The sequence below is a fragment of the Oratosquilla oratoria genome, chromosome 20 (assembly GCF_046742065.1).
Source record: "Oratosquilla oratoria isolate Oo_2021 chromosome 20, ASM4674206v1, whole genome shotgun sequence".
Classification (NCBI taxonomy): Eukaryota; Metazoa; Arthropoda; class Malacostraca; order Stomatopoda; family Squillidae; genus Oratosquilla; species Oratosquilla oratoria.
In genome coordinates, this window is record NC_134796.1 from 44,998,243 (window position 1) to 45,012,420 (window position 14,178).

The 14,178-nt window shown below is 43.8% G+C and overlaps 3 protein-coding genes across 3 annotated transcripts; 2 read left to right on the forward strand and 1 right to left on the reverse strand.

Moving 5' to 3' along the window:
• The first annotated feature begins 13 nt into the window (after positions 1 to 13).
• On the forward strand, positions 14 to 1,658 carry LOC143036070 (uncharacterized). The gene is made up of 2 exons (XM_076203326.1): positions 14 to 486; positions 662 to 1,658. The coding sequence occupies exons 1-2, from the start codon at positions 472 to 474 to the stop codon at positions 1,355 to 1,357; spliced, it is 711 nt and encodes a 236-aa protein (XP_076059441.1). The 5' UTR covers positions 14 to 471; the 3' UTR covers positions 1,358 to 1,658.
• Positions 1,659 to 7,385: 5,727 nt separating this feature from the next.
• On the reverse strand, positions 7,386 to 9,030 carry LOC143036071 (uncharacterized). Its single transcript, XM_076203327.1, has 2 exons — positions 8,558 to 9,030; positions 7,386 to 8,382 (listed from the first exon to the last, which is right to left on the reverse strand). The coding sequence occupies exons 1-2, from the start codon at positions 8,570 to 8,572 to the stop codon at positions 7,687 to 7,689; spliced, it is 711 nt and encodes a 236-aa protein (XP_076059442.1). The 5' UTR covers positions 8,573 to 9,030; the 3' UTR covers positions 7,386 to 7,686.
• A 1,888-nt stretch (positions 9,031 to 10,918) lies between these two features.
• Positions 10,919 to 13,039, forward strand: LOC143036289 (uncharacterized). The gene is made up of 3 exons (XM_076203537.1): positions 10,919 to 10,967; positions 11,248 to 11,294; positions 12,112 to 13,039. The coding sequence occupies exons 1-3, from the start codon at positions 10,919 to 10,921 to the stop codon at positions 12,805 to 12,807; spliced, it is 792 nt and encodes a 263-aa protein (XP_076059652.1). The 3' UTR covers positions 12,808 to 13,039.
• The last annotated feature ends 1,139 nt before the right edge of the window (positions 13,040 to 14,178 follow it).

The window sequence follows — 14,178 nt, forward strand, 5'->3', positions numbered from 1 at the left end:
GTCGGACGGGATGCCTGAGGTCACGGGCACAGGGTAGAAGCAGGGAAGGACTACAACGTCGTCATCATGCCAGAGGGATAGGGCCATTCACGATCGATCCACTCGAGAGGACGACACTCTTGAGAAATGTCGATTTACTTAACGCCCAGCTATTCTATTCAACTGAGGTAGCGTCACCGTACTGAGAGTGTTGTTGTGGATCCTTCGGCAAGGGATTCTGGTCTTCCCTCGGAGGGAATACGGTAGTGCATCGCCCCGGGGGAGAAAGGTAACGGAAATACATCACAGGGAAACCATATGCAGTCATTCTCCCACCTGACACGTCTTACGTCCTCAACAGGACTCACGTAAGAAGTGAGAGTTGCATTGACACGCCTGCGGTGACGTCAGGCAAGGCAGTCGTATATAAAGAGTGGTGAGCTGCACTCGAATGCACACAACATCGCAGACACTCGCATTTGCTCCCTCATCATGGTCTTCGCTCTGGTAGGCTTGCTCGCACCTTGTTTACTCCTTACAGTTGTCATGAAATTATTTATGTTTTACTACACCGTTAAGGAAAAACTAGTGTAGAATCCTATGCTCCTCATGTTGCGAAATACATTTTTCATCTATTTATTGGTTTTAGTTGAAATATGTTATCGTTTTCTCCCTTTTGCAGTCGGTCGTTCTGGCGTGCGCCGGACTTGCTCTGGCCTCTCGTCCTCCACCTCACGGATATCAACCCCGCCCCACTTACGGACACCAACCCCAGCCCGCTTACGGACATCACCCACCACCTTCCTACTGCGATCCCAAGGCCCGCCCTGCTTGTGCCGCCACTTACAATATCACCTACTGCCTGGAGGATGAACAATACCCTGAGTACGAAATCAAGGGAGCCATCTCTGCAGACAACATCTTCGCCAAGAAATACCATGACGTCGCCGACCAGTCCGCCGACGACCTGGTCGAGATGATCACCAAGTACCAGGAGGAGGCCTTCGACTACTCCTTCTACACGGGGGCGTCGACCGGTGACTCTCCTTACGATGCCACTCACTGGAGCGGTCCGGAGGGCTACATCTGTCCCTCGGACGTGGCCTACGCCATGCCCAAGCGCGCCCAGAACGTCGACGGCAATTGGAGGGTCATCGTCAACGACGTCCACTACTACACCCAGACGGCCCGTCTCGAGACGTGCCTGTACCCCGAGGCCGCGTGCCGTGCCCTCGCCCCCTGCTACCAGAGCCACTGCACCCAGAAGTACATCTACCACCGCCTCCTCTCCTTCGACCCATGCGACGCCTACAAGGGTCTCTTCATTGACATCTACAAGCTCCCCTCTGCCTGCTCTTGCCACGTGCCTCCTCACTAAGGAGTGCGCCACGTCGCAAGCAAGTCCGGATATCCTTTGTTGCTCCCCCTCTCCTGTCCCGACCACGCCAGATCGTCCGATAGAACAACCCTCTGTAATTCCCCGCCCCGACCGCGGGTGAGAAGCCCCGAGATGACTGGAGAACTGCTTTCTTCACGTACCACCATCTAACCACACCAGGAACTCCCGGGACGCTCCCCGCTTCTCTCCAACTCAAATCCCCTTTTCCATTCCTTCTCTTCTTTGACCATGTGAGTGCCAGATGCGAGAACTTATTACAATACTCATGTTCGAAATAAAAAAAAAATCTTACAATCCATATTAATTTCCTGTACCTAAAGGTAAGATTACACTAGTTGACGAAATGCTTGCAGACCAACTTTTGCATTCGTTCATACTATCATGAGTGGTTACACGGAAGTCTAACCTTACTGTGTAGAGAAATTCCCACCAAACAGGTAAAGCGAGCTACAGCAAGCCCCATCCTTTATCTAGGATGAAGAACTCTCATTGGCAGATCCAATGCCTATGCCACTTTCTCAAATATTTTATCCCAAATAACTTGGAACAACTCGCGATCTCTCTGAAATGCATATCTGATGATATTTGCATATTTTTTACACACACACGCGTTGATCCTTTCCTGTATACTACAATTGGGTAAATACACACACATAGATTATCGAGCACTAGGCAAAAGATATTTGTCATCCATAGAAAATGGTTATTGAAGGGCTGACTGAATGAGAGAGATTATATTATCATTATTTCTTAATATAGTTGGGATCCGGTATATTGTTTTCTCCCAGATGTTTAGTCCATTTACATATTTTAGCTATTGTACTTGTAAGGGAGACCGGTCTATAGTTTGATGGGTCTTCTTTATCTCCCCCTTTATCTATTGGCACAATATTGGCATTTTTCCAGTCTTGTGGTACCTTTCCTTCTTTGAGTGAGCAATCTATTATCTTATATATTTTGTTCGTGTGTGTGTGTGTGTGTGTGTGTGTGTGTGTGTGTGTGTGTGTGTGTGTGTGTGTGTGTGTGTGTGTGTGTGTGTGTGTGTGTGTGTGTGTTTGTGTTTCAAATCAGTTGGAGCGGAGGCATAAATGAAATGGTCTGGAACTATATCAGCCCCTTTACTCCAACTCTGATTTTTTTTATAGCCAATGAAGCTACGACCCCATCGTTCGGCTTCTCCTGTTCGTAGAGGTTGTGGTGGTGGTGTGGGGTGTTTTGATGGACTAAACTGCTCCCTACCATCATTATTCTTACGTAACCCTGAGCTAAAAGCAATGGCAGCCCAACTGCTTTCTATAGTCATCATTCTTATGTAACCCTGGGCTCAAAGCACTGACAGACCAAACACAACTCTTCATTATTTTGTTCTATTCAAAATTGAATTTGGAATTCCCGAGCTCAAGCCTCATGTATGACTAGAGAATACCATGTCTTTGAAACCTGGGCCCCTTGTTCGTTCATTCATTTATACACATGTCCATTGTAACATATGAGCGCGTTACTTGGGCAATGTGACATAGGGAGAGTGTGATGCGCAGTTTCTTTGTTTACTTTATTCTAGTGCAGATACGAGCGTCAGAGGCAGACGTGGCGTGGTGGTCCCCGAGGTGACGGGCCGAACGCGAAGGCCTAGTGACGTGTAACAAGTTGAGTACAGAGAACTAACTGACGAACTGAATGGCCTGCCCGCTCGGGGCAGGGAGTATATATTGTTAAGGACTTGCTTGAAATGTGCCTAAGTACTCCAGGACTCGAGAGTAGTGGCCAGGTCTATATGGGGTGGAAAGTGATAGTTTACGAAGGCACGGAGCAGCCGTAACAAAAAGTATGTTCGCAATGGCTCTCGGATTAAATGTACACACGTAAAGGCAAGTCGAGAAGTCCAATACCATAAAAACATTTAATATTCACCATCACCAATACAGTTAAATAAAGGTACATAGATACACTGGGACAAAGTAATAAGATAACATATAATATACAATAAATACATAGCAAAAGACAAATGAAAAGAAGGGGGGATTCCACTTCTACCAGGTACAAGAGTATGGGGGTACTTATTAATTGTAGACGGAATGAAGCTTGTCCTGGAAGAGAAGGCCGGTGGTCGGACGGCTGGTGAAACAGACTGGAACGGAGCGTATGGAGACCTTTGAAGCCACGGTTCTTGGATATCGGAGGGAGTCTCGGGGAGCGAGTCTCGGGGAGCGAGTCTGGGTTCCGATGGGGGTGACCGCCCAGTGGTCGAAGTGGACGGAGCTATGACGTGGCCTCGTCAGCTTCGAGTCCGGCTTGAAACAGGATCGAACCAACAACCCATTTAAGCTGGTAGCAACTTGTTGACTTCGATGCAAGGGGTTGATAGGTCGTTTACGTGAGTCGTTAAATATCCGTGGTTCGGGGGGTTGACAGAAGAAAATGACGGTGGTGACCAGTGACTGTAACAATATACAAGGGACTCACCCGACGCCATGACCAGATGCGACCTAATTGCGGTGACTCTTTCTGGCCTTTCCGACTACTGAGTCAGATCAACTGCCACACAACTCTACAATGCATAAACTTTGCACTTTACGCACAAGCGTGCTTGGGGGGTACATGTACACCACATCCACCATGTACAAAATTTGTAAACTCACACATATCCATCAAATGCAACTTGTGCCACAAATGGATCTACCAACACAATTAATGCACAGAGTTGCAACTGCAGCCACGACGCAACAACACGCAAAAAAAAAAAAAAACACTAAACATATTCCAGTGGAATCACACGCAGATGCCTCAGTTTCTACATAGACACTACATACGTACAGCACTAACAAATAAACGAAACTAACACTACAATCCACGCCACCCACATTAGCTGAATAAACAAGGAAGACAACACTAAACACAAATGTGAACTCATAACATTAATACACAACAGCACACCCTTTTCCAACAAAAATGAAAGTAAACAAACGCTAACAGACGCCAAAACAGAAATAAGCTCAAACCAATCGCAAATAAGGAAATACAACCTACAATATATTAAATATTTACTTACTACACATGACATCCAAGAAAATATTTATAAACTACAGGAAAATGCCAAGAAAAAACGTAGAGATCCTCGACATATACGAGTTTCTATTCGTTGACACAGCTGTGGAGGAGATATAATTCAAAAGACCAACAACAGATATATTACAAGATGTTAAAGAAAAAACAGAGCCCCAATTACATACCAGAGATAGCCACCCTAAAGAATGAGTAAATAAATACATAAATAAATCAATGGAGAAATGAATGAATAAACTAAATTGAAAAAACAAAATCAAACAATACGAGAAAATGAACTGCCACAGCAAGAAAAGACATCAGATGTGGTAATTGTTATTGGGAATCTTAGTGTTTACCTTAGTTCGGGAAACTTTCCCTCAAAGTGTTATTTTCTTCGATTTAGGAGCCTTTCCTGAAACTTCGAACCACGCCTATCGTAACATTAAATAAGATACGATTAAACTCCCCTCCTCTTTATTGTTTATTAAATCTATGTAACTATTTTGGTTCAATAAATCGGGAATTAACTCTTAGAAATTACTTAAAGTAAATATTAACCCGTGGCCTTCTGAGTTCTTTTCGAACTCGTAAGAGTCCCTTGGTATACTGTGCGCACTAAAGGCCCCTATACACTGTCAATCATGATTGTACAATATTCATGATTGCGCAAGCATATCCTGTGTGAGTGGGTGTGATTGAGTGGTTGCGCAGATGATTGAGGAATTTCCAACATGGTTTGATTTTGTAAGCTCAAGCATAGTAATTACACCATCATGAATGATAGTGGCGATGATTGCGCCAACAGCTCAGTTTTTCCTTTGTAGCCAAGAATGGCTATGCATGCAGCCACTTTACTCATTTTCACTCTACAAACTCCAAGAGGTAAATAATGATTGCTCAATCTTACTGAAAGTGTGTGGCCCAAACACTGCTTGCACAATCTCGATGACTGTGCAATCATGATTGACAATGTATAGGGGCCTTAACGTCGGAACAGTTGTTAGATTACCCTGAGCTCAGGACGAAGAAGGACTTCTCTTTTTTTGGAAACCTCTGACCAAGGGATCACGTCTTCGGTTCAGAAGGCCTTCAAGATATCGTATTTCTAAAGGAACTACATTTAGAGAATCTACGCAGGTTAAAACAAAGGTGACCGGTAAGTTCTCAAATGTATTACTGAAATATTAAACCGTAGTTTTCATACAGAAAACTAATAAATGAAAAGAAGAAAACTGAGGAAAACATACATACACAAAAGACATACATACATACATACATACAAACATACATACTCAAAAATGAATCCACCCACTAAGCAGCTGAGCTATCCATAGGAAATTACCATCACCAGAATCGCAATACTATGTCAGTACCTACAGTTAAAAAAAAATAAAAATAGAGAATTGCATATCCGTAATCCTGATGAGAGAGGGAGAAAAAAAAAAAGAATAAATAACAGCCTGCGGAGAGAGCCACAGCTCACTGACTGGGTGACAATATTAGATTAAGTACCCACTGATTAGGCATATTTCATATAATTCATACATTCTATTTAAAGACCCTTCCCCCTCTGATCAGCCAAGTTCAGAGGCGATGTGACAAAAGTATTGATAAAAAAGTTCTGAATCCTTAAATTATTATACTAAAACTACTACTGCAAATAACCCAGAGCTCTTGGAAATGAATCAGGCAACAAAAATCAATTTTTTTTTTCAAAATTTTGACCGGCTAATATCAACCAATGGTCAGCTTGAACATTAGAATACAGGTATGTTGGATATCACGGAAATCTTCGTTGAGCGTCCATAAAGAAAACACTTTTAAGTAGATTATTATCTGAATTGTGTCATTTGCTAAACGAGGTCAAAATCATGTACCATATCTCTGAAAACATTTGAAGATGTATGCATTAGCTTACGGTTAACAAAACACCGGGGCCTGACGATTGGCATCCAGGAAGTAAACAGTATTTCTTTGTACCTTCCTTAAGTAACGGTTACACTAGTCAATGGGTGGGTTAGGTTCCGAGCCTAGGGATGGATTTCGTCCAACGTTGGAGGATTTGGATTGGAATCCAAGCCCAGGAACGCCCAACGCAATTCCGTTGTAGTCCACACCTCGGAAGAGAAGAGGTCCGAGGGAAAGAAATTGACGATATATGATAATATTATTCATACTGTACGACATATTTAAAAAATATATATACAACTTATTCAGTAATAACAGATAAATCGTTTAACAGTATAAAATTATCTTGAAATAGAAAATTAATTTCATGGAATGTATATTGTGGCAATAATCAAATAGTCGTCTGAATACTGCTGTATGTTAACATTGGTAATTTTTTTACGCACGAAAATTCTTATCACCAGTTACTTGATATCTACACTTTTCACCGTGATGGAGTGGAATACTGAAGTTATCCATGTTCTAATAGAAAATATATGACTACAAGAGGCGCTTTAAGATGTGAAGCATCCCAACTATATTAAGAAATAATGATAATATAATCTCTCTCATTCAGTCAGCCCTTCAATAACCATTTTCTATGGATGACAAATATCTTTGGCCTAGTGCTCGATAATCTATGTGTGTGTATTTACCCAATTGTAGTATACAGGAAAGGATCAACGCGTGTGTGTGTAAAAGATATGCAAATATCATCAGATATGCATTTCAGAGAGATCGCGAGTTGTTCAAAGTTATTTGGGATAAAATATTTGAGAAAGTGGCATAGGCATTGGATCTGCCAATGAGAGTTCTTCATCCTAGATAAAGGATGGGGCTTGCTGTAGCTCGCTTTACCTGTTTGGTGGGAATTTCTCTACACAGTAAGGTTAGACTTCCGTGTAACCACTCATGATAGTATGAACGAATGCAAAAGTTGGTCTGCAAGCATTTCGTCAACTAGTGTAACCTTACCTTTAGGTACAGGAAATTAATATGGATTGTAAGATTTTTATTTTATTTCGAACATGAGTATTGTAATAAGTTCTCGCATCTGGCACTCACATGGTCAAAGAAGAGAAGGAATGGAAAAGGGGATTTGAGTTGGAGAGAAGCGGGGAGCGTCCCGGGAGTTCCTGGTGTGGTTAGATGGTGGTACGTGAAGAAAGCAGTTCTCCAGTCATCTCGGGGCTTCTCACCCGCGCTTGGGGCGGGGCATTACAGAGGGTTGTTCTATCGGACGATCTGGCGTGGTCGGGACAGGAGAGGGGGAGCAACAAAGGATATCCGGACTTGCTTGCGACGTGGCGCACTCCTTAGTGAGGAGGCACGTGGCAAGAGCAGGCAGAGGGGAGCTTGTAGATGTCAATGAAGAGACCCTTGTAGGCGTCGCATGGGTCGAAGGAGAGGAGGCGGTGGTAGATGTACTTCTGGGTGCAGTGGCTCTGGTAGCAGGGGGCGAGGGCACGGCACGCGGCCTCGGGGTACAGGCACGTCTCGAGACGGGCCGTCTGGGTGTAGTAGTGGACGTCGTTGACGATGACCCTCCAATTGCCGTCGACGTTCTGGGCGCGTTTGGGCATGGCGTAGGCCACGTCCGAGGGACAGATGTAGCCCTCCGGACCGCTCCAGTGAGTGGCATCGTAAGGAGAGTCACCGGTCGACGCCCCCGTGTAGAAGGAGTAGTCGAAGGCCTCCTCCTGGTACTTGGTGATCATCTCGACCAGGTCGTCGGCGGACTGGTCGGCGACGTCATGGTATTTCTTGGCGAAGATGTTGTCTGCAGAGATGGCTCCCTTGATTTCGTACTCAGGGTATTGTTCATCCTCCAGGCAGTAGGTGATATTGTAAGTGGCGGCACAAGCAGGGCGGGCCTTGGGATCGCAGTAGGAAGGTGGTGGGTGATGTCCGTAAGCGGGCTGGGGTTGGTGTCCGTAAGTGGGGCGGGGTTGATATCCGTGAGGTGGAGGACGAGAGGCCAGAGCAAGTCCGGCGCACGCCAGAACGACCGACTGCAAAAGGGAGAAAACGATAACATATTTCAACTAAAACCAATAAATAGATGAAAAATGTATTTCGCAACATGAGGAGCATAGGATTCTACACTAGTTTTTCCTTAACGGTGTAGTAAAACATAAATAATTTCATGACAACTGTAAGGAGTAAACAAGGTGCGAGCAAGCCTACCAGAGCGAAGACCATGATGAGGGAGCAAATGCGAGTGTCTGCGATGTTGTGTGCATTCGAGTGCAGCTCACCACTCTTTATATACGACTGCCTTGCCTGACGTCACCGCAGGCGTGTCAATGCAACTCTCACTTCTTACGTGAGTCCTGTTGAGGACGTAAGACGTGTCAGGTGGGAGAATGACTGCATATGGTTTCCCTGTGATGTATTTCCGTTACCTTTCTCCCCCGGGGCGATGCACTACCGTATTCCCTCCGAGGGAAGACCAGAATCCCTTGCCGAAGGATCCACAACAACACTCTCAGTACGGTGACGCTACCTCAGTTGAATAGAATAGCTGGGCGTTAAGTAAATCGACATTTCTCAAGAGTGTCGTCCTCTCGAGTGGATCGATCGTGAATGGCCCTATCCCTCTGGCATGATGACGACGTTGTAGTCCTTCCCTGCTTCTACCCTGTGCCCGTGACCTCAGGCATCCCGTCCGACTCTTTATCGCTGTCCTGGTCCCCTCGTCTTGCTCATGAACGACTTACAGCGGGGAATATTCTTCAACGTGGAAAGGGATCAATTACTCGTATGAGATTTTACGCCCAAGATATCGTTTATTCTTTACTCGTGTCAGTGAGGGATTGGGTAGATATACAAATTGTTACATATATCTCTAAAATGAACAAATGAACCCATAAATAAATCAACAAAAAAGTAAACAGGAAAAGACAAATTCATGAATGGCTAAACAAGTGAATAACTGAACCCAAACAACTGAATAAATTAGTAAACGATTGGATGAATGTACGAATGAACAGATAAACATGTAGATAAACGAAGATATGGATAGACAGGTAAATAGACAAATGAGAGAATAAGTAAGTAAATACAGAAATCTACAAATCGGTAAGCTATACGACAGTAGCAGTCAAATGCGGACATTCGATAAATACATAAACCAATAATTTGATGAACAAATGAATAATAAATGAATAAGTCGGTAGATAAATAGTCAAGCAAGCAAATAGATGAAGAAATTGGTGATACATAAACCAATAAGTAGATGTACAATAAATAACAAATGAATAAGTCAGTTGATAAATAATTAATCAAGCAAATAGATGAAGAAATTGGTTAGACATAAGACTGTTGGAGTCTAATGGCTGAGGCAGACATTCCGCCCCAAAACCACGAAGGCCTTGAGGCCCTGGTTGCCTCACTTTTCGAAAGGACTCCTCGATCTGCGCCAGTGATTCTCAACCAGTGGTAAATTTACACCTCGGGGGGTAAAAATTTACATGGCAAGGGGTAGTTCATGTATCTGGTAGTTGAATGATAATTGTGTGTGCATTCGAGAGAAAATGCTAAGTGTGTGTGTGTGTGTGTATATAGTCCGAGGGAGAGAGGGAGAAGGGGGGAGGAAGGGAGTGTCTGTCGATCCTGTTCAGTCCTGTTGGACTTGGGGTAAATGAAGAAATACATCAAGCCAAAGGGGTTAATGACTGAGGAAAAGTTGAGACTCCTTGATCTACGCACTCTGACGTCGGAGTCTCCTTCGCTCCGGCCGATTCCCGACAGGATCTTCCCGGACGATGGGGCTGACGCTTGACGCTGAATGCACTCGATGATGCGAGAGGTTCTTGGGCGACAATGTCCAACGAGAGCCTGCAATAAACGACTTCATCAATGGTGTTAGTTTTGGTGTTGATATTACTGGTGTGCTGAACGCGTGGTTTTGCACATCACCACCACCTGGTTGTGTCGACCGGGAGGAGCCATTGCACTGGAATTGGGAGTAGTCCAAGCACCTCGACAATTCCGCAGGTTTGGGTCGATCCTGAAGACCAGCAGTTTTGAGGTGATGCAATCCGACTTCGATACCGACGTTGAAAAAAAATAAATAAATAAATAGATAAATGAATGAATACATAAATAAATACACAAATAAATACACCAATAAATACATAAATAAAAAAGTAAGTAAATAGATAATCGAATAAGCAAATACATAAATAAATAAATAAGTGAATAAATACATAAATACATAAACATGAGCATATATGTTAAAACAAATTGAAATGTACATGGATCTGATTGAGAGTCTTCTTGGATAGATACTACTAATTGTTGATGAATTTTGGCGAACTTGTGAGGCAAAAACTGGGCATTAAATCTCTATTTGGAGGAACTGACTGGATGTTTTATGTAGTCGACATTCTTTGGCTCTTAATACCATCCCGACGAAGCAACTCACGGGACATTCTTTTATGAATGAAAACTGACCTCCACTCAAAAAATGTCGCTCATCACTTTGAGGGATTGCTTGTACTCCGTTTAGTTACCCTCCTTAAATCTCTCTTTTTTTATATTTCTATGATACCACTACTACCGTGCAATATTAACCCCAAAGATAAAAGCGCTGGTTATTGCCACAAAAAAAAAAAACATCAAGTTTGCTAAATTGCCTCTCAAGATCGTAATGTCACAGTGGAAGGTGGTTTTAAGAAAAGAATTATACAAATGAGCATACTTCCTAATTAGTTCTCTTCCGGAAGATTTTTTTTTCAATCTTAATATCTTAATCTGCTCCCAGTTAGAGATATTCTCTGTCAGCTGGGCCAGCCTTTCTCCATTCTTGTCTGTCCTGCATTATTTGGTCTCTTCCGAGTTCTTCTAGTGTGTTGGTATATCGTGCCTTTCAGTATCTCCAAACCTGCGTATTTCCACATTCTTCCTTGTCGTCTTTCTGGTCTTGTATCATTTGACGTCCAATTCCATCATCTCTTAGCAACTCTGTTCTCATTCACCTTTTCAACTAAGTTGCGCAATTTTTCCTTGTTACTAGAGTGACTCCCACGTCTTCTCCAATTTTCCCAATCCATTCACCCAAGATGAAAATTAATTTCTGTATTTAAGTATTTCCTCTCACAGATAAAGGATAACTTATAAAAAGCTTCCCCTTAGGGATGCTCGCCTTTACTGCTAACACAAACACCAGGATTGTGGAGTGAAACACTTTCCAGAATTCGATGTGGTTGACGCTGCGTTGTTTTATACAACTGGCAAGGGCGTCACTGTACTGATGACCTGTACAACTTTTAGAATCAGATTCTGCTCTTTCCTCTGATCAGGCTTGGATCAAATACTCTTTTAAGAGATGCGTTTGAAAGCGCGTTGCAAAACTATAAGTATACTCATTTCCATATTAAGAATTAGAGTTGCAAATGACGGGAAGCCAAATGCATTCTAGTCATCACATAACACGTCTTTCGTCGTCCTGAACGACATTTGCATAAGTGAGAGTTGCACTCAAGCCTGCGGTGACGTCATGCAAGGCACTTGTATATAAAGTGTGGGGAGATGCACTCGAATGCACACAACAACGCAGACACTCGCATTTGCTGCTTCATCATGGTCCTCGCTCTGGTATGTCTTGCTCACACCTTGTTTGATTATCGCAGTGCCCATATGTATAATATAATGTTTACTTAACCTTCAGAAGAGACGCTAGTCTGGGAAGCTGCTCTGCATGTTTGAAATATGTTATCGTTTTCTCCCTTTTGCAGTCGGTCGTTCTGGCGTGCGCCGGACTTGCTCTGGCCTCTCGCCCCCCACCTCACGGATATCAACCCCGCCCCACTTACGGACACCAACCCCAGCCCGCTTACGGACATCACCCACCACCTTCCTACTGCGATCCCAAGGCCCGCCCTGCTTGTGCCGCCACTTACAATATCACCTACTGCCTAGAGGATGAACAATACCCTGAGTATGAAATCAAGGGAGCCATCTCCGCAGACAACGTCTTCGCCAAGAAATACCATGACATCGCTGACCAGTCCGCCGACGACCTGGTCGAGATGATCACCAAGTACCAGGAGGAGGCCTTCGACTACTCCTTCTACACGGGGGCGTCGACCGGTGACTCTCCTTACGATGCCACTCACTGGAGTGGTCCCGAGGGCTACATCTGTCCCTCGGACGTGGCCTACGCCATGCCCAAACGCGCCCAGAACGTCGACGGCAATTGGAGGGTCATCGTCAACGACGTCCACTACTACACACAGACGGCCCGTCTCGAGACGTGCCTGTACCCCGAGGCCGCGTGCCGTGCCCTCGCCCCCTGCTACCAGAGCCACTGCACCCAGAAGTACATCTACCACCGCCTCCTCTCCTTCGACCCCTGCGACTCATACAAGGGTCTCTTCATCGACATCTACAAGCTCCCCTCTGCCTGCTCTTGCCACGTGCCTCCTCACTAAGGAGTGCGCCACGTCGCAAGCAAGTCCGGATATCCTTTGTTGCTCCCCCTCTCCTGCTCCGACCACGCCAGATCGTCCGATAGAACAACCCTCTGTAATGCCCCGCCCCAAGCGCGGGTGAGAAGCCCCGAGATGACTGGAGAACTGCTTTCTTCACGTACCACCATCTAACCACACCAGGAACTCCCGGGACGCTCCCCGCTTCTCTTCTACTCAAACCCCCCTTTTCCAATCCTACTCTTCTTTGACCATGTGAGTGCCAGATGCGAGAACTTACTGCAATATTCATGCTCGAAAAAATAAATAAAATAAAAATCTTACACTTTCTGTTAATTTCCTGCAACTAAGGAAGGTACAACGAAATAATGTTTTCTCCCTGGGTGCCAATCGTTAGGCTCTGGTGTTTTGATAACCGTAAACTAATGCATACCTCCTCCAATGCTTTCATGATTTGGACACGATTTAGGTCAAAACTTATTTAGAAGTGTTTTCTTTATGAACACTCATCTAAGATTTACGTTTAAGATATCCTACATACCTGTATTCAAATGTTCAATCTGACCGTTGATGGATATTAGCCGGTCAAAAATTTGACCTCGAGTTTTGTTGCCTCATTCATTTCCAAGAGATCTAAGTTATTTATTGTATTAACTTTGTTGGAATAATTTGGTGATAGAGAACTTTTGATTTTGATCAATACTTAAGTCGCATCGCCTCTGGATTAGGTTGGTCAAGGAGGGCTTTCTTAAATAGAATGTATGAATGCTATATATAAGGATGTCGACAAAATGTCCCTTAATCTAATCTTGTCACCCAGTCAGTGAGCTGTAGCTCTCACTGCAGGACACTCAAATGATTTTCTCTCGCATCACGCATTACAAATATGCAATTGTCCATTTCGGAACTTAAAGCAAATTAAACTGTTGTCACTTTAGGTAGTGTTTCTACCAAATTCCACTTCACTTAATATACTTTCGCGGCTTTTGATGTGTTGGTCTATCATATTTCCGTGCCTCGCGAACTCTTATATACAACAAAAAGTAATCAGGGGCTTACTAAACTGTCATGTTCCAGTGTCATTCAATTGATGTTTGTGAAACTGAACTTTATTATAAGCAGGTCACAACTGGAGAAAATGGATAATTTTTAGAACAATAGTCTGGGTTTTTAATGTTTAGCCAATGGATTTGTCCTACACTATTTTATGGCCCTCTATATGCGTTAATTCAGTTCACAAATTATTCTTTTTATCTAAATCTTTTCTTAGTTCTCAACTGGATATCGCTTTTGATGTAAATCAAAACAATCCTCACCTTTCATGGTTAACACCCTGAAACAAATACCGAAATTCTGGAATACCAAAAAGAAATT